The sequence below is a fragment of the Procambarus clarkii genome, chromosome 45 (genome assembly GCF_040958095.1).
Source record: "Procambarus clarkii isolate CNS0578487 chromosome 45, FALCON_Pclarkii_2.0, whole genome shotgun sequence".
Classification (NCBI taxonomy): Eukaryota; Metazoa; Arthropoda; class Malacostraca; order Decapoda; family Cambaridae; genus Procambarus; species Procambarus clarkii.
Window position 1 is genome coordinate 12,840,602 of NC_091194.1, and position 20,964 is coordinate 12,861,565.

At 47.5% G+C, this 20,964-nt stretch overlaps 1 protein-coding gene across 1 annotated transcript in view; it reads right to left on the reverse strand.

Moving 5' to 3' along the window:
- Positions 1 to 2,890: 2,890 nt before the first annotated feature.
- Positions 2,891 to 20,964, reverse strand: part of LOC123769768 (uncharacterized) — a 37,851-nt gene continuing 19,777 nt past the window's right edge. The window contains exons 2-5 of the mRNA XM_069301435.1: positions 15,784 to 15,997; positions 12,216 to 12,459; positions 4,387 to 4,745; positions 2,891 to 3,627 (exon numbers count right to left, since the gene is read on the reverse strand). Coding sequence (XP_069157536.1) covers positions 3,621 to 3,627; positions 4,387 to 4,745; positions 12,216 to 12,459; positions 15,784 to 15,995 — 822 coding nt within the window. The 5' untranslated portion in view covers positions 15,996 to 15,997 and the 3' untranslated portion in view covers positions 2,891 to 3,620. The remainder of the gene's footprint in view (positions 3,628 to 4,386; positions 4,746 to 12,215; positions 12,460 to 15,783; positions 15,998 to 20,964) is intronic.

Below are 20,964 nucleotides of genomic sequence, written 5' to 3' on the forward strand. Positions count from 1 at the left end.
ATTTGGGAGAGGGGGAGCAAGATGGAAGAGGAGAGAGAGTGGTGGGGGTAGAGGAAGAGAGAGAGAGAGAGGAGGGGGGATGGAGCGAGCCCCCCTTCCCCCCCACCCACAACCAGGAACTGTGTTGTGATTCTATAACATATAATAGATCAAATAATTCAGTTATAATAATATGCAATAATATGACCAGTGTAACAACCAACAAAATAGCAGTAAATAATGTTAAATAACACTGAAAATAAAAATACTAGCACTAAGCCTAATAATAATGGTAGAAATAAACTAATAAAAATTAGTTATAAAAGGTTTAATTTTTATAATAATAATTATATTCGTAATATAAAAATTAATAAAAATTTATATTATAAAATAATAACAACAGTAGCAACAAATTAATAATAATAATAATAAAGCAAAAAAATATAAAATACTATATCAATAATTTTTTTAATAACGTTAATAACGAAACAATAAAGAGACAATAACAATAACATCAATTATTATAACAAAAAATAATATTACGTAAGAAAATTAAAGGAAAGAAAGAATTAATATATTTATCCAAAGGTTAAGAATTAAGACGATTTTGATAAGGCAGAAGACCAGGTGTGGAGACCAGGTGTGGTAGTGGAGACCAGGTGTGGTAGTGGTGGCCAGGTGTGGTAGTGGCGACCAGGTGTGGTAGTGGAGGCCAGGTGTGGTAGTGGAGACCAGGTGTGGTAGTGGCGGCCAGGTGTGGTAGTGGAGGCCAGGTGTGGTAGTGGAGGCCAGGTGTGGTAGTGGAGGCCAGGTGTGGTAGTGGAGGCCAGGTGTGGTAGTGGAGACCAGGTGTGGTAGTGGAGGCCAGGTGTGGTAGTGGTGGCCAGGTGTGGTAGTGGAGGCCAGGTGTGGTAGTGGAGGCCAGGTGTGGTAGTGGAGGCCAGGTGTGGTAGTGGTGGCCAGGTGTGGTAGTGGAGGCCAGGTGTGGTAGTGGTGGCCAGGTGTGGTAGTGGAGACCAGGTGTGGTAGTGGAGACCAGGTGTGGTAGTGGAGGCCAGGTGTGGTAGTGGAGGCCAGGTGTGGTAGTGGAGGCCAGGTGTGGTAGTGGAGACCAGGTGTGGTAGTGGAGGCCAGGTGTGGTAGTGGTGGCCAGGTGTGGTAGTGGCGGCCAGGTGTGGTAGTGGAGACCAGGTGTGGTAGTGGCGACCAGGTGTGGTAGTGGAGGCCAGGTGTGGTAGTGGAGACCAAGTGTGGTAGTGGCGGCCAGGTGTGGTAGTGGAGACCAGGTGTGGTAGTGGCGACCAGGTGTGGTAGTGGAGGCCAGGTGTGGTAGTGGTGGCCAGGTGTGGTAGTGAAGGCCAGGTGTGGTAGTGGAGGCCAGGTGTGGTAGTGGAGACCAGGTGTGGTAGTGGTGGCCAGGTGTGGTAGAGGAGACCAGGTGTGGTAGTGGCGGCCAGGTGTGGTAGTGGAGACCTGGTGTGGTAGTGGCGACCAGGTGTGGTAGTGGTGGCCAGGTGTGGTAGTACAGGCCAGGTGTGGTAGTGGTGGCCAGGTGTGGTAGTGGTGGGCAGGTGTGGTAGTGGAGGCCAGGTGTGGTAGTGCAGGCCAGGTGTGGCACAAGAGACCCCCAGGTGTGGCACAAGACCCCCAGGTGTGGTACAAGAGATCGCCCAGGTGTGGTACAAGACCCCCCAGGTGTGGTACAAGACCCCCAGGTGTGGTACAAGAGACCCCCAGGTGTGGTACAAGAGACCCCCAGGTGTGGTACCAGAGACCCCCCAGGTGTGGTACCAGAGACCCCCCCAGGTGTGGTACAAGACACCCCCCAGGTGTGGTACAAAAGACCCCCCAGGTGTGGTACAAGACCCCCAGGTGTGGTACAAGACCCCCCCCCCAGGTGTGGTACAAGACACCCCCCAGGTGTGGTACAAGACACCCCTAGGTGTGGTACAAGAGACCCCCCAGGTGTGGTACAAGAGACCCCCCAGGTGTGGTACAAGAGACCCCCCAGGTGTGGCACAAGACCTCCCCCCCAGGTGTGGTACTAGAGACCACAGGTATTCTACGTTTTTACGACGTATATTTTCGTTGTCATAACGTTATTGTTACAAGGTGAGAACGTTCTAACAACGAAACTATGCGCCGTGGTTACGTTGTGTTTTTTTCAGGGTTAGGGAAGGTTAGGTTGATAAGGTAGGTGACCCTCCTCTGTGGAGGTGGAGGCTGGCCAGTGTTGGGTGATGGCGTGGGAGGCTGGCCAGTGTTGGGTGCTGGCGTGGGAGGCTGGCCAGTGTTGGGTGCTGGCGTGGGAGGCTGGCCAGTGTTGGGTGCTGGCGTGGGAGGCTGGCCAGTGTTGGGTGATAGCGTGGGAGGCTGGCCAGTCTTGGGTGATGGCGTGGGAGGCCAGAGTTTGTCATCTTTCTTTGTCACTCTCTTCCTGATTCTCACCTTGTGGGTACAGGTGATTCACACACACACACACACACACACACACACACACACACACACACACACACACACACACACACACACACACACACACACACACAGGTATGCTTTGATAAATATTACTTAGAGTTAAGTTATAGAGAATCAAAAATGGACAAGTTAGTTCATATATATTCGTTCGAGTCATTATTTTATGAATGTCTTCCCTATTGTTTATATCTTTCGTTGTGTGTAAAAAACGCATTTATTTGTTTCATAAAACGTATATGTGTGTGTGTGTGTGCGTGTGTGTGTGTGTGTGTGTGTGCGTGCGTGTGTGTGTGTGTGTGTGTGTGTGTGTGTGTGTGTGTGTGTGTGTGTGTGTGTGTGTGTGTGTGTGTATGTGTGTGTGTGAACATTCCAAGGAGGAGGGTGAGGGCGGGTGGTATAGGTGGTGGTGGTATAGGAACCAGGAAACACAGGCTTATTCAGTGGAGGAGCGACCAGCAGTCAGATTTATTTAAATTTTATATATATTTACATAAATATTTGCATTGGTGATTCTTATAAATAACACCGAACCTTCCTCAAACATATAGACGCCGCTGTCTCTCTCTTTCTAAAGCGACTCTTTTTTTTATTCTTTGATATTTCACTATATATATATATGTATATTGTATATACTTGTTAAGGGCCAATTCGCTTTGAGCTATACAAAAATATCTGTATACAACTCATGCCCGCAGGGGGGTATAGTGGGGGACAGATGCTACGGCAGAGGTAGAGTCGAGGTGTGTTATAGGGTATTGGGAAAAGGGTATCGGCCTGTGTAATTAATATAATATTGGATCCTATACAACAGGAAATATTATGAGACGTAGACCAAAGAGAGAACAAATATTAAGTGGCTTTGTTTCATCTCAAGCCCGATTGGAGTCTACTTTGCGAAGGAAGGAGAGGCCTCCTTCGTCAGTAGGCAGGATACGACAGGTTCCTTGGTTACAGATGTCCACAGAGCAGCGGAGGTGATCCCGTGGGAGGTATATATGAATGCCAAGGAGTTCCTCTGGCGGAGGAGCGCTCTGAATCACCACTGGCGGTAGTTTGAAGGGTCGTCGAGACGTGACTCCCGGACCACCGTCAGCGCTGCCTGCCAGGAGGTGCTCGGTCGTTGGAAGGGCCACCACAACCTCGTCTAGTGGTGCACGGCTCATTTACTTCCTGGAAAGTAAAAGATACTGTTTTTTACTAAGCAATAACTATGGCCATCAGATACAGACACAACTTCTACAAAAGTATTACCGTCACTACTACAGCGACTATTATCAATATTTGTTATAGACGAGGAGGAAGAACAAGAAAAACGAGTTTTCTTAAAACATTTTGAAGACATAGGGTCAGATTCACGAAGCAGTTACGCAAGTCCTCAGTCTTTGACGGCTTTGGTTACATTTATTAAACAGTTTACAACCATGAAAACTTCCCTATTAACTGTTGTTATTTTTATAAACAGCCTCCTGTTGCTTCGAAGCTCATTACTTGTTTAATAATTGTAAACAAAGCCGGCAAAGATTGAGAAAAGATGTACAGGTTCGTAAGTACTTGCGTAACTGCTTCGTGAATCTGGCCCATGATCACTAAGCCTTGACTGTGAACCACGTCCTTTATAAGTTTAATGTAAGCCTGCTGATGTAATGTTAAGTGATGTCAAGACTCGACGGAACGTTTGGAGGAGTCGGCGAAGAAATCCTCAACGTCTCTCACTCTTGCCGAGAGAGAGAGAGAGGAGTGTGTAGGAGGGGGGAGACTGTACACAAAGGGGGAGAAACTACTTTAGTGACTGTGCACATTGGGGAAACTCCTATAGAAACAGTACACAAGAGGGGATACTCTCCCTCGGTGACTGTACGCAAAGAGTGAGACATTCCTTCAGAGAATGTGGACAAGAACGGGAGACTGAGGTGTCTTCACTAGACCAACCTCAGCTGCTGCTGGTGCTGGTGCTGCTGCTGCTGATGTTGTGGTCTCTCCTGCTGTATCTGCTGCGTCACGTCCCTCTTGCCGATGTCGTTTAATAGCTTCTGGTTGTGCTGAACTCTCTGCATCTGCTGACGCTGCTTCTTGCGGGCCATCTCTAGGTAGAGCGCCTGTCGTAGCACCTTCATCGAGGCGTCGATGGAGAGGGAGAGACCGGAGGTCCCTCGTCGGCCAGGTCCTTTTGTCCAGGTCCTCTTGACCATAGTGTTGTTATCGAGGATGTTGGTGCTGCTGGGACTACTGCTGTTGATGTTTCGGCTGTTCCTGATCCTCCTGCCGCTGCTGCTGCTGGTGCCAGTGGCCTGCTCAACAAAAGAAAGACCCGTGGTTTAACATGTTACTAATAAGAATGTTTTACATGTATAATGTTATGGACATGTTCCACACTTCCTCCCGTATCTGCATTAAGTTTTCTCATCCCCCACTAAGCCCTCCCTCCCTCCTCTAAGCTCTCTCACCCTCCACTCATCTACATATATACACAGACAATTGTGTCTTAAACCCGCTCCAAATGCAATCTCCGTTCCGCTTTTCTATTGGAAATACAAATAGATATTCTTTGTCGGCGCCGCTGTCTCAAGCTGCATTCTCCGTGATCTTATTAGATACAAACACGTCTGTGGCACTCTGGTATAGTGAGCCACAGCCCCCCCACTCCTCGGGGCTGCTCCTCGGGGTTGACAGTGGTTGACAGCCAATGTCAACCCGTCAACCCGCGGTATCCACATACAAATCAACTCTACGTCTCGTTAACATGTCAGTAGTTGACCAACACATTTACACAACTAATTTTAAGGAGAGTGTGGGTGCTGAAGAAACCATTAAATATATCGGGTTAGGAAACCTGGGAGTTCGAAGCCTCTTCTGTGAAATGGAAAAATAGATTGTTTCCTAGATAGATTCCTTGCTGCTTCTCTCCACCACCTTGCACCTCTTCACCCATCCCTACACTCACCCACTCATCCCTACACTCACCCACTCATCCCTACACTCACCCACCCATCCCTACACTCACCCACTCATCCCTACACTCACCCACTCATCCCTTCACTCACCCACCCATCCCTACACTCACCCACTCATCCCTACACTCACCCACTCATCCCTTCACTCACCCACCCATCCCTACACTCACCCACCCATCCCTACACTCACCCACTCATCCCTACACTCACCCACTCATCCCTTCACTCACCCACCCATCCCTACACTCACCCACCCATCCCTACACTCACCCACTCATCCCTACACTCACCCACTCATCCCTACACTCCCTACACTCACCCACCCATCCCTACACTCACCCACTCATCCCTACACTCACCCACCCATCCCTACACTCACCCACCCATCCCTACACTCACCCACCCATCCCTACACTCACCCACTCATCCCTACACTCACCCACCCATCCCTACACTCACCCACCCATCCCTACACTCACCCACCCATCCCTACACTCACCCACTCATCCCTACACTCACCCACGCATCCCTAAACTCACCCACGCATCCAAATTCCTACATCCAGGCCAAGGTGAAGTCCCAGTTGTTGTTGTTGTTAAAGATTCGCTACTTGGAACAAAAAGTTGCAAGCAGCACGGGCTATGGTGAGCCCGTAGTTCTCAGGAGTCCGAGGAGGTGGTCACCATTCTCATTAGCGCCACCTCTTGCCCTCCTCACAACGTGTTTTGATTTATCTGCTTTAAATAACGCCCAGTGTTGTTGTTGTTGTTGTTTTAGATTTAGCTACTCAGAACGAAGTGTCCATGTAGCACGGGCTATGGCGAGCCCGTAAGTCCCAGTGCAATACACTGCCGGTTTTATGGGCGTTTTACGGCTTCTTGTGAGGTGTCCCTCCAAGTTAGCCGGACGAGTGAATATCCGGCTCCTGGCCGGATAAGGTCCGGCTGGGGATTCTAGCGGGCTTTGCGGAAATGTTAATGGCTCTTCTGCGAAATGGAATTAAAGATTGGGATGGAGTTGTTGGTGTTATTGATGTCGAGTCTAGTCCTTATTGACTGGCGATTGGTGGTTGTGAATTGGGATTTGGGTTGTGGATATTGGTGGATTCTGGTGGATGTTGATGGATACCAACTGTGTTGATGGATACTTCACGGATGTTGATTTGTACTTAACGGTTGTTGATGGGTACTTAACAGCCGTTGATGGGTACTTAACAGCCGTTGATGGGTACTTAACAGCCGTTGATGGGTACTTAACGGTTGCATGAGCGGCTGACGTTATCCTATTTATATGAGCCTCTGGAGTTAGATTGGGTGTTATGTTCACTTTCAGGAGTTTTCTCTACTCGTTATAGGGAGGTAGTTTCCCTTCACCGTGTATAGGCTTTTAGGTCTCCTGGCTCATAATCCCATTTTTATCACCTTGCACTTGCTGCTGTTGAACTCTAGCAGCCATTTCTCGGACCAGCTCTGCAGTGCAACCTGTTAGTCATCCTGGAGAATCTAACAATCCTTATATGTCTCAACCCTCCTCATTAGTTTTGCATCATCTACAAACATCGAGATATAATACTCAACTCCTGCAGTCAAGTCGTTCACATATATGAGAAATAGAATGGGTCCCAGCACCGATCCTTGAGGCACCCCGCTTGCTACTCTACGCCAGTGCGACTCCTCGCCCCTCACTGTCACTCTCTGAGATATGTCCGTTAGGTAATTCCTTACCCATGGTAATGCGTTGACGCCTACTCCCGCCTGCCTCTCAAGTTTATATAGTAACCTGTGTGGAACTGTATAAAAGGATTTTCGACTGTCCAGGAATATGCAGTCTGTCCAGTCTTCTCTGTCTTGCCTTATTTTCGTTATCTAATTCTAAAACTAGTTCGTCAGGCATGATTTCCTTTCTCTAAAGCTGTGTTGTTGTTGTTTACTTAAAAACCTAATTCTTTCCAGGTGTGCAACTAGTCTTAACCTTATAATTCTTTCAAGCACTGTGCAAGGGATGCTTGTGAGCGACACTGGTCTGTAGTTAAGTGCCACTTCCCTATCTCCTTGGCACCACATTAGCCTTCTTCCAGCAACTGTACTCACATAGTTGAGCTTGCGGGGGTTGAGCTTTGGCTCATTGGTCCCGCCTCTCGACTGTCGATCAACTGGTGTACAGGTTCTAGAGCCTACTGGGGTATATCTAATCTACATTTGAAACTGTGAATGGAGTCTGCCTCCACCACATCACTGCCTAAACCATACACCGGACTGTGTGTGTGTTTGTGTGTGTGTGTGTGTGTGTGTGCGTGTGTGTGTGTGTGTGTGTGTGTGTGTGTGTGTGTGTGTGTGTGTGTGTGTGTGTGTGTGTGTGTGTGTAGATAAAGCAAATAGTAATTAGTAACAGTTGATTGACAGTTGAGAGGCGGGCGGAGAGAGCAGAGCTCAACCCCCGCAAGCACAACTAGGTGAGTACAAGCAATCATTCTTGACTAGTGTCCACCACTGTAGTTCTTTATGACGTGTGTTGTTGCCATGGTAACCCTCCTACGATGGGGGAGATGATGAGGGAGTATATGGTGAGGGACAGTAACAAGCACCATCTCTCACACCTGCTGCTACCTCACACCTGCTGCTACCTCACACCTGCTGCTACCTCACACCTGCTGCTACCTCACACCTGCCTCTACCTCACACCTCCTACCTCACACCTGCTGCTACCTCACACCTCCTACCTCACACCTGCCTCTACCTTACACCTACCTCACACATCTATATATTGGGAACCTGCTTTAATTTACATTTAAAAAACTCTCATTTTACATTTGCTGGATAATTCCCCCTCTCACCCCACCTGGAACTCCCCCTCCCCTCCCCTCACCTCAAAACCACCCCAGAATAATCCTACCTCTCACCCCATCAGGATAATCCTCCTCCCCCCCTCCTCCCCAGCTGGATAATCTCCCTGGATGACGTGTGGATGAGTGACAGGTGTTGGAAAGCGTAGCGGTTGAGCCCATAAATGATCTTGGAATTCCATTATGGATACTTCCTTCAGGCAATCTATCATCGTAGACAGCTACGGCTGCCTGCCTGTCTTCCTGCCTGCTTGCCTGCCTGCCTGTCTGCCTGTTTGCCTGCCTGCCTGTTTGCCTGCCTGTCTGTCTGCCTGCCTGCCTGCCTGCCTGCCTGCCTGCCTGCCTGCCTGCCTGCCTTCTTGTCTGCCTACCTGCCTGCCTCTCTGCCTTCTAGTCTTCCTGTCTGCCTCCCTGCCTGCCTGCCTCCCTGCCTGCCTCCCTGTCTGCCTTCCTGTCTTCCTGTCTGCCTCCCTGCCCGCCTGAACCATCCCTTCCTTGCGTCACTGCGTCACAGTATGAGGGGACGCAACTATCAGAGACGGGGAGATATTAAGGTTGAGGCGTTAGTGTATTGGGTATAAGTGTGAAGGGATGCTAAGAAGGTGGGAAGTATAAGGGGCGGCCCAGGGGAAGAAGGTAGAGGGGATAAGTAGGAAGTAGGAAGTTGTGTGGGGGGGGGGAGGGAGGGGGAAGAGTAGGGAGAGAAAAAGTAATTATATAAGAAGAAATAGTCAAGAAAATAATCTCTCGTTCGCGGAATTGGCAATCTAAGCAGTATTGTTTGAGTCATTATCAAAGTTGACTCTCTCTCTCTATCTCTCTATCTCTCTCTCTCTCTCTCTCTCTCTCTCTCTCTCTCTCTCTCTCTCTCTCTCTCTCTCTCTCTCTCTCTCTCTCTCTCTCTCTCTCTCCGTTGTGCATGACCACCATTAACTTCTCATAATTAGTTTCTATGCCTCGGGCAGCGAGGATATCTCAAGGTACGAAGAGTGTTGTTATCTTCACCCCGCTATATCAAACATATATATGCTAGATAACCGAAGCTTGGCATAGTTATAATAAATACTTTTAACACTTTATGAAATCTAATTTAAAATCAGCTTTTGAACTTTCCCTTCAACTCTTAACAAATATATAAAAGAGAGGTGGAAAGTGGTAAAAATTCATTATAATATAATCCTGGAATGTTACATATAATGTTGGTTCGGTGCGTTTCGGACGGATCTGTGAAATTGTCTAAATTTGCCAAATTCTTTTCATGGATTTTGCTGACTGTTTATTGGGAACTTTCCAACTGGAAACGAAGTTAAGAATTTGCTTCTGGAGTAAGGTGGCACTTTCCCCATGGGTGTACGTAGGTGGCACTTTCCCCATGGGTGTAGGTAGGTGGCACTTTCTCCATGGGTGTAGGTAGGTGGCACTTTCTCCATGGGTGTAGGTAGGTGGCACTTTCCCCATGGGTGTAGGTAGGTGGCACTTTCTCGTTGGTGTAGATATGTGGCACTTTCTCGTGGGTGTAGGTAGGTGGCACTTTCTCGTGGGTGTAGGTAGGTGGCACTTTCTCGCGCGTGTAGGTAGGTGGCACTTTCTCGTGGGTGTAGGTAAGTGGCACTTTCTCGTGGGTGTAGATAGGTGACACTTTCTCGTGGGTGTAGGTAGGTGGCACTTTCTCGCGCGTGTAGGTAGGTGGCACTTTCTCGTGGGTGTAGGTAGGTGGCACTTTCCCCATTGGTGTAGGTAGGAGACACTTTCTCGTGGGTGTAGGTAGGTGGCACTGTCCCATGGGTGTAGGTAGGTGGCACTGTCCCATGGGTGTAGGTAGGTGGCACTTTCTCGTGGGTGTAGGTAGGTGGCACTTTCTCGTGGGTGTAGGTAGGTGGCACTTTCTACAGTGCCATGGAGGCGTGTATCTAGTCGAACATGTGATGCGTTAGACCTTCGTTCTCGCCTGCCTCTTGGATGGCAACTTTCATGTCAGCTACTGTCAGAGGCCTATACTGCCTTGCACTCCCCCTCCCTCTTCCATTTCCACGCCCCTGAATAGCCAAGAGGAAGCCTCCAACTCCAGCAGGACCTTGCAGGAGGGCCAGCAGGGCCAGCAGGGCCAGCAGTGCCTTATACGAGGAACAACAGGGCAAGAACAGCAGTAATTGCCTTACTGACCAGTAGGGTCTAACACCTGTACCCACATGGACACAGTGACGTCACAGTCGTCACACACCTCGTCACACTATATAAACAACATTTTCTCATATTTACGTTACGTTAGACGTGGATACGTTGAGTTAGAGTAGGTTGGCTTACGGTCGGTTGGATAAGGAAGGGTTAGGTTAGATTAGGATATGTTGAGTTACATTAAATTGGGTTACGGTAGGTTTTGTAAGGTTGGGTTGGTGTTAGGTCGAGATGGGTTAGTTCGGGTTAGGTTGGGATGGGTTAAGTTAGATTAGGATAGGATAGGATAGACTAGGCTTGTTTAAAGAGCATCAGCTGTGATGTGGAGGATACATACTTCTCTCAGGTTTTGGACCCTGCTCTTATAGAATACTGTAATTGCTCCTAATTTGCATCTCTAATTACTCCCCAGAAAATGTAATTGAAAGTTTTCCTTTTCTGGAAGTGAACTAAAGAGACGTCCGAATCTTTGTGACCTCGAAGCGCTACAAAATAAAACATTATTTTTAAAAACACGTTTTCTATGTATTTCTTAGAATGGATAAAAATCCTTGAATTTGTATTATGCAGTTCTCACCAGTTCCGGGAACCAGAAGATCACTTATAAGTGCTTGTTTGCAATCGTCTTAAGTCACTTTTACGTTGATGACCAGACCACACACTAGAAGATGAAGGGACGATGACGTTTCGGTCCGACCTGGACCATTCTCAAGTCGATCGACTTGGAAAGTCGATCTTTCGATCCACCACACCTTCTAGTGTGTGTGGTCTGGTCATCATATTTTAGCCACGTTATTGTGACTCACGTCATTGTTGAAATTAAATTCACTTATTTTGTTCAATTCTGGGGAATTAATTATTGAGAATAGTTGTGGTGGAGTTAGTTTCTAGAGCCTGGTGTTGTTACTGCCTGTTGATATTGCTGCTCCTCACTGGTCCTTGTGTATCACCCCTCATGACACACCTGGGGGTCCCTGTGGGGGGGTTATTGACTGGGTCTTATAGTCACACTACCTGGCTCCCGCCCACACTACCTGGCTCCCGCCCACACTACCTGGCTCCCGCCCACACTACCTGGCTTCCATCCACACTATCTGGCTCCCACCGAATCACCCAGCCCCCGCCCACAGAACCCCCGACAAACATTCTCACCCCCACCCAGACTTGACAAACACAGCCCACACTCACACCTCACCAACACAGCCCACACTCACACCTCACAATCACAGCCCCACACTCACACCTCACCCACGTCTCATCACAACATCTCCAGTCCTCATGAGGGAAAATATTTTATTCAGAAGAACGCATTATTTAACCAGAACATGAACTTCACACAATAGTTTTTCCAACCACTTGGACTGGTCGGTAGAGCGACGACCTTCCCTCTTGCAAGGTCGGCGTTCGATCCCCGACGGTCCAGGTTGTTGGACTCTTGAGCCCGTTCCCATATCCCAGCACCTTAATGTCCCCTTGTCCCTCTCAAGTGCTGAATAGTCACGCTGGCTAAGTCTGCCCTCACGTCCCAGTATTTAGTCTATCACATATCCCTTCCAAGTGCTATAGAAGCCATTTCGGTTTAACGCTTTCTCTTACTGTGGCTTTGACTAATAATAAAATTAGTAGTGATAATAATAATAATAATAATAATAATTGGGTTAAAATGATTATCAATACTCTACAAAAGTAAAAAAACCAAAAAGACTCTAATTCGAAGCCAGTATATCTGTGGAGTACGTAGAAGTGATTACAAACTAAAAACTTCTAAAGAAACCAATCAAAAACCTTACCTCGTCTCCTTGGTTTAAGTACTCCCAAAGCAGGTAATAGCGAGGGTCAAGGAGCAAGTAGTCATCTGGACTCGCTACTCCTTCCTCTGCTGCTGCTGCTGCTGCTGGCGACGAAGAGGCAATAGCCAGGTCGTTAGGGCCTTCGGCACCACCCACGGCCTCGGAGAGCACCCGCTGGAGGCGGTAGGCTGCGGCCTGCGAGTTGGGGTCGTCCAGTTCCCTTAGAATGTCGTTCTCGTCGTACCTGCAGGCCAGGGAGAGCAGCGAGACGGGTGAGTGAGGTGATGGGTGGTGTGTGGTGGGGGTGGAGGGGTGTGGTGGGGGTGGAGGGGTGTGGTGGGGGTGGAGGGGTGTGGTGGGGTGGGTGTGACAATAAAGTGTTGGTAGGGGTCGGGGTTTTTCACTTGTCTTGTTTCACATTATTCTGTGTGAGAATAGTCTCTGTTATTACTATTCTTTACCGTCCTCCCATCTTCATTCTCTCAGCCTGCTTGTTGTCATCTTACAGCCTCTCTAATACCATCTGTCCAACCACTTGGGCTGGACGGCAGAGCGACGGTCTCTCTTCATGCAGGTCGGCGTTCAATCCCCGACCATCCATGTGATTGGGCACCATTCCTTCCTCCCCCGTCCCATCCCAAATCCTTATCCTGACTCAGTGCTATATAGTGGTAATGGCTTAAGGCGCTTTCCCCCTAAGAATTCCCTCCCCTCTTGTCCCACTGGCCAGCCTCCCTCCTCTCAGCCCTGGCCACTCTGGCCCTCAACCCGCCGCTCACTATTCAGCTTCCTGTCACTCAACAGCGGCTCAAACTTGGACCAACACCTCACTTCACAACTTTCCCTAATTGCTCGCTCTCTCCCACTTTACGCCCATCTCCAACTTTTCCTTCCATTTATCTGAAAAAAAGTTCTCGGATTCACTTAGGGATTAATTGTATTCACTATTGGTTGGTTGTGGTGATGGATGCCTCCGTTCTCGACTCACAATCAGGGAATCTGGCTTCGCTTCCCGGGTGGGACGGAAAGGGTTGGGCACGTTTCCTTTCACCTAATGACTCTGTTCACCTGACAGTAAGTTGTTGAGTTAGGCAACTGTTGAGGGGTTGCAAAGAGTGGGAAGGTCAGGAGTTCGACCCTGGTGGGACGCGATACAAGCCTAAAGTATGCATATATCTGCAGGCTTCCTGTCTCCGACAGCACTAATTTAATTATATATATATATATGTACCAGAGAAAAGGGGAATGGAAAGTTTATAATTGGTGGTTCCATTAAGGCAGTGATGAAGGGGGACTGATACTAACGTGTCGGGTCTCCCAAGTTGGACCCGAGGGAGGTCAAAGGCCACAGTGGGGGTCAAGCTCCTGGACCCGGCTAATAGCCAGGATTAATCTCATTCCGAGGAAAGCTGAGATTGTATTAAAGAAGTTATGCCAGGGGGGGGGGAGTGATTTATTCATAGTAAAACTCATGACTAAATGGTGTCATGAGTTTTTCTCCTTTTCAGAAAGGATAAAAAGTCGTGTCAGCAAGAAGAGAAACACTGTGGTCGGCATGAGGGTGGCGGCCGTGCAGGGAGGTGGGCAGAGGTGCACGCCCTGGTGACAGGTCGTGCACGGCCTCCTGCAACCTTGTGGGGTCTCCTGCTGACCCCACGAGGGCACGCCCTTCTGGGGTCAGCAGGAGGAGGTCAGGATTGAGGGCGTCACGGTGACGAGTGGGACTCTCCCAGGGGTTTCGAACTGAGAGGAATGAGCTACGAGGAAAGATTGCTGGAACTGAACTTCACGACACTGGAGGACACATGATCACTACCTACAAAATTCTGGGAGACATGATCACTGCCTACAAAATTCTCAAAGGAATTGATGGGGTAGATAAAGATTAACTGTTTAACGCGAGTGGTACGCGAACATTGGGGAAACTGGTGGAAACTGAGTACCCAAATGAGCCACAGGGACGTTAGAAATAACTTTTTCAGTGTCAGAGTAGTTAACAGATGGAATGCATTAGGCAGTGATGTGGTGGAGGCTGACTCCATACACAGTTTCAAGTGTAGATATGATAGAGCCCAGTAGGCTCAGGAACCTGTACATTAGTTGATTGACGGTTGAGAGGCGGGACCAAAGAGCCAGAGCTCAACCCTCGCAAGCACATTTACTTGAGTACACACACACGCACACATACACACACACACACACACACACACACACACACACACACACACACACACACACACACATACACACACACACACACACACACACACACACACACACGAATGAGGAAGAATTTATATTACTGTGCACCACCCCATCACGGAAAACTTTGTTGAGAGTGATGCTTGTTTGAGGATAACGCTTGTTTGAGTGGGAGCGCTTGTTTGAGTGGGAGCGCTTGTTTGAGTGGGAGCGCTTGTTTGAACGAGTAGGAGCGCTTGTTTGAGCGAGTAGGAGCGCTTGTTTGAGTGCGAGCGCTTGTTTGAGTGCAGCTTTTCGTTTCTAACTTCTGTATGTTTCCGAAAATATCCCTGACAGCCCTTCACTTTTATTAAAAAAGACCTCACGTTTTCCCCGGCTCTTGTCACCTTGGGGGAAACAATAGCCTAAAAATATAAAGTTTTCGTCCCTTTTTCCCCTCCATCGCGACAGTGACGTTATTTATAAAAGACACAAAAATCCATTTCCTCTTTCGGTTTGAATCAGAAAATTGGCGCCTTTGACACTGGAAGTCAATTACATCAATGTGGGAATCATCTGATTTTTTTCTGTCTGAGAAATGACGGTTCATCAGAGGATGTGATTAAATAGCCTTCCATTGACCTGGGTGCTAGGAGACTCGAGTCGCGAACCCCAGACGTGTGAGGCCGTGTGATCTGTAATTAGGAAAGTTTCCTTATGAAGGCTACTCAATAGCTCGGTCGGGAGAGCTGTTGGCCTTACACGAGTGGGGTCCATGGTTCGGGTCTAAAGGGTGGATGGGATGTTTATTCCTACGGAAGTTTGGAGGACAATTTGAATAGCTTCAGCGGGTCAACCCTCAACCACTTGGGTTGTTGGTCGGTAGTGTGACAGCCTTGTTTCTTTCCGGGTTGGCGTTCGATTGCCAGTGGTAGATGGGCACTGTTCCGGCAGTCCGTTCTCATAATCCTTCTCTCTCTTTCTCTCTCTCTCTTTCTCTCTCTCTCTCTCTCTCTCTCTCTCTCTCTCTCTCTCTCTCTCTCTCTCTCTCTCTCTCTCTCTCTCTCTCTCTCTCTGCCCAACCACTTGGGCTGGACGGTAGAGCGACGGTCTCGCTTCATGCAGGTCGGCGTTCAATCCCCGACCGTCCAAGTGGTTGGGCACCATTCCTTCCCCCCGTCCCATTCCAAATCCTTGTCCTGACCCCTTCCCAATGCTATATATAGTCGCACTGGCTTGGTGCTTTCTCCCTGATAGTTCCCTTCCCTTCTCTCTCTCTCTCTCTCTCTCTCTCTCTCTCTCTCTCTCTCTCTCTCTCTCTCTCTCTCTCTCTCTCTCTCTCTCTCTCTCTCTCTCTCTCTCTCTCTCTTCCCTCCCTCCCTCTCACCTGTTGAGATTAGATGCAGCAGGGGAGGGTTCCCTTCCCACTTGACGGGACAGGATGGGCTGGTAATTTTCTTCAGGCATATCTCGAGGGGTGAGGCGGTGAGGGAGCGAGAGGGGACGGAGTGAGGGGCCTCGACCCCCTTCCAGGGAGAGGCACCATGCCACTGGCACCACACCCATCAGCGCCAACACGATCGCCCTCAACGACACCATCACTGTGGGAGAGAGTGTTGGAGAGAAGTTAGTTACAATAGAATAAATGGTAATAATACTATGGTAATGGTGGCAACTCTGTTTTAGTGGTAATAAAAGGGGGGATAAGGGGAAGGAATAGAGTGATTAATAAAAGAGCGATTAGAGATAGGGAGAGAGGAAAGAAGGTGGGAAGGAAGGGGAGGGAGGAAAGTGTAGGTAATGTGCGAGAAGGAAGGGGGAAGATACAGGAGGAAAGTGAAGACTAAAGAGTTTGCTTCTTGAGCAGATAGAGAGTATCCGGCTTGTGTGTGTGTGTGTGTGTGTGTGTGTGTGTGTGTGTGTGTGTGTGTGTGTGTGTGTGTGTGTGTGTGTGTGTGTGTGTGTGTGCGTGCGCGCATGCGTTCACAAGTATGTACATATCAGTACGTGCGTATGCGTTCATGAGCGTATTATAATGTTTAAATTGATCTGTAAACAAAATTTGTCCCCAACACAGCTAATCACCAGGTACAGACAAACACACCAACTCCCTTTCTACCCTGAATTCTATCCACGAGCGAAAACAACAACACTAATAATAATAATAATAAAAATAATAATAATTGGCATTATATTAATATTACAATTGGCACGATCCCGTTACTCCCGTTATCTATCATGTTTCCGGGCTCACCATAGCCCGTGCTACTTGGAACTTTGTTCCAGGTAGCGAATCTTTAACAACAATCTATCATGTGCTCTAGCTATCTAACAATGTTCTCGCTATCAAGCATTGTTCTAGCTATCTTTGTTTTTGCTATCTATCATGCGCTCTATCATTGTTTTCTGTGTGTCCTCTCAGTCGTTGCTGTCACTATTTATCATGTTCCCTCGCTATCGTGTGACCTCGCTATCATGTGACCTCGCTATCATGTGACCTCGCTATCATGTGACCTTGCTATCATGTGACCTCGCTGAAGGAGCAAACACGTGAAACATCGGTTTGTTCCTCCGTAGAATTTAGTCCCTTAACGTTTTGATTCAAAATCGTTCGATCAGGATATTGTATGATCGTTACCTTTCTAGGTGGGTATCGTTCCTTTCTAAGTAGGTATCGTTACCTTTCTAGGTGGGTACCGTTACCTTTCCAGATGGGTATCGTTACCTTTCTAGGTGGGTATCGTTACCTTTCTAGGTGGGTATCGTTACCTTTCTAGGTGGGTATCGTTACCTTTCTAGGTGGGGTATCGTAACCTTTCTAGGTGGGTATCGTTACCTTTCTAGGTGGGTATCGTTACCTTTCTAGGTGGGTATCGTTACCTTTCTAGGTGGGGTATCGTAACCTTTCTAGGTGGGTATCGTTACCTTTCTAGGTGGGTATCGTTACCTTTCTAGGTGGGTATCGTTACCTTTCTAGGTGGGTATCGTTACCTTTCTAGGTGGGTATCGTTACCTTTCTAGGTGGGGTATCGTAACCTTTCTAGGTGGGTATCGTTACCTTTCTAGGTGGGTATCGTTACCTTTCTAGGTGGGTATCGTTACCTTTCTAGGTGGGTATCGTTACCTTTTTAGGTGGGTATTGTTCCTTTCCAGGGGGGGGGCAGTATTAACTTTCTAAATGGGTATCGTTACCGTTCTAGGTAAGTGTCGTTACCTTTCTAAGGGGCTACCAATACGTTCCTAAGGGGGCTAATTTTACCTTTCTAGGGTTTTTTCCCTCTCATTACGTTTTTGAGTAGCTATCGTTACCCCTCTAAGTGGCTATCGTGACGAATCTCGCGTGTAAACTGTGTGAGCAGGAGTTGGGTTACCGTCTCTCGTTACAGCAGCGATTGTCCAGTAATTAGACCCTTCAGACGTGCCAATGAGTGGTTGGGTACAGCTGGTGCTTTGTAATCACTCCTATGTTTGTTTGGTTCATTCTCGTGTTATGGAGAATTTCCTCAACATGCTTTTTAAAGTTTGCAAATGAGAGTAGCTGAACCACACATGCCTCCTCCATGACTAACCATATCCTGCTTGATGGGGACTATTTTAGTATCACATAGGCAGATATTGACACACACACACACACACACACACACACACACACACACACACACACACACACACACACACACACACACACACACACACTATGTAAACTTTCATATGTGGTCTAGGGAGGCTGTATATAGATCAGGAACCATGGTATCACATAGCTGGCTCTTATCACACTATATGTAACCTTTGGTATGTGGTCTAGGGAGGCTGCATATAGATCAGGGACGATAGTATCACATAGCTGGCTCTTGTTCACACACTAAGTAGTCTTCCATGTGTGGTTTAGGGTGACTGTATAAATGACAAGTTACCGTATTATCTTAATGCAAATTACAAATAATAAATTTGCCAAGAGGAACAGGTAGTGTGAGATCATGTCATTACTGTATATATACCCTTTCAAGTTGTATTCTACAGAGGAGGGGGAATAAAGAAGAGGTAAGAGGAAAATAAGAGAAGAAAGAATAGGAGAAAGAAGAATACCAGAAGAAATAAAATAATTATACAATTCTCTTAATACAAAAAACACCTTAGACAATGTCCTGGGTACCGAACTGCTCCGACACACTCTCGTATGCAACAGGTGTGAGATCACAAGCATCAAGCCTCGTCTTAAGATGAGTCTCAGAGCCCGCAGGGAGGCTGGTCACTGTGTAATGTGGCAAGATATATATATATATATATATATATATATATATATATATATATATATATATATATATATATATATATATATATATATATATATATAAAATTATGCTGACCTTCCTATCTGTATTCAGATGGTTATAGTGAATGAAATATAATGTAAATGTGTGTGTGTGTGTGTGTGTGTGTGTGTGTGTGTGTGTGTGTGTGTGTGTGTGTGTGTGTGTGTGTGTGTGTTCGTCTCTGCCCGCAACTTAGCAAAATTAGGTTTATTTCTGTGAAATTATACTGTATATAAAGCGTGTACTATAGTCTACGGTTGTTTAGTTACACGTTTCACAACGCGTGTTGTCTTGAAGGGGAGAGAGAGAGAGAGAGAGAGAGAGAGAGAGAGAGAGAGAGAGAGAGAGAGAGAGAGAGAGAGAGAGAGAGAGAGAGAGTCAGTCAACAAGAAAGACACTTAACCGATGTGGCAGGTAAAAGCCTCACCCCCTCACCGCTCTCTCATTCACTAACACTCAACAAAACTGTGTGGAACAACACCAGGGGTGAATCCTCACTCATCTTCCTCACTACCAGTCTCTCTCTCTCTCTCTTGTGAATGGCTCAGTGGCTCATGGGAAGCTCATTGTTGGGCTGAGTAGGTGGAGAGTGGGGTGAGTAGGTGGTGAATGGGTGAGTAAATGGGTTTCGTTCCCTCGTAAAGCTAAATTTTGTGCCTTTCGGCTGTCACCACGTCTCTTGACTTTCCCTCTGGACCTGGCTTTCTGACTGGCTTTCAGGCAGTTTAAAGGCCTCGCTAACTGGCCACTAGGAGCCCTCGTTTACTGACAGTTTAGAGGCCTGACTTACTGACAGCTTAAAGGCTTGGCTTACTGACAGCTTAGAGGCCTGGCTTACTGACAGCTTAGAGGCCTGACTTACTCACAGCTTAGAGGCCTGGGTTACTGACCACTCAGGTCTGGCTTACTGACTATTCAGTCCTGGGTTTGTGACCACTCAGAAGCCCGTGCTAGTTACTCCTCCCACTACAACCTAGAAGGACTCAAACCACTGGACTAGTTTGTGCTAGATATGTGTTTTCAATCCAGTTGTGTGTGGAGGTATAATGTAAGTCTTGAAGAAGCTAGGTGATTAAGGTTATTACCCCCCCCCCCCCCGTTATTAGTCCCACTTCGGAACATAGATAAGCCCCCGAGCTGAGAGGACTGAGCTATGAGGAAAGATTGCTGGAACTGAACCTCACGACACTGGAAGACAGAAGAGTAAGACGAGACTTGATCACTTCCTATAAAATTCTCAGAGGAATTGACAGGGTAGATAAAGATTAACTGTTTAACACGGGTGGTACGCGAACAAGGGGACACTGGTGGAAACTGAGTACCCAAATGAGCCACAGGGACGTTAGAACTTTTTCAGTGTCAGAGTAGTTAACAGATGGAATGCATTAGGCAGTGATGTGGTGGAGGATGACTCCATACACAGTTTCAAATGTAGATATGATAGAACCCAGTAGGCTCAGGAATCTGTACACCAGTTGATTGACAATTGAGAGGCGGGACCAAAGAGCCAGAGCTCAACCCCCGCAAGCACAAATAGGTGAGTACACCTAGGTGAGTACAAACACACACACAAACACAAATAAACTCTACTTTTCAATTGTCCAAACATACAAATTTCCTTTTTTGTTTTGTTTTAAAGAAAAAAAAAAGTTATCGGTTACCAAATCAAATTGATGTATGTAATATTGCTTGTGAGCTGGAGTGGACGGTTTAAACAGTGGGTGGTTGTGGAGGCCGTCACCCACCGCCCTCCTCAGGGGCGTGGGGACGTGGGGACGTGGGGACGTGGGGGACGTGGGGGCGTGGGGGGGGGGGGCGTGGGGGGGGGGGGCGTGGGGGGAGTGCGGAGCACAGTTGAGATAGATTGCTCACGCTCAGACATTCAAGTGTGTGAAGACACATTGGCAATCCTGCAATAAATATATATACACAGGCCAAGATTTACACAGGTATGAGAACGAGGTACCGGGAGAACGTGGAGCTCTCTCCCTTAATATCACTTATACGTGTGTCTGAGAGGCATTTTTACAATCAAAATTCCTCTCAATAAATATTCAGAGTCCAATAATAATGTCAGCACTACATCGGCCACTTGAAGGATTCACTGTATCACTCTTCACTGCAACTGATTGACAAAATCAATTGCTCTTGCTCCATATCAATGGGGTTGTCTCTGATTAATATACAAAAATATGGACGTTAAACTTGTCGTTTTTATCATGGGCGAAAAGCGCCAAAGATTATAAAATGTAGCG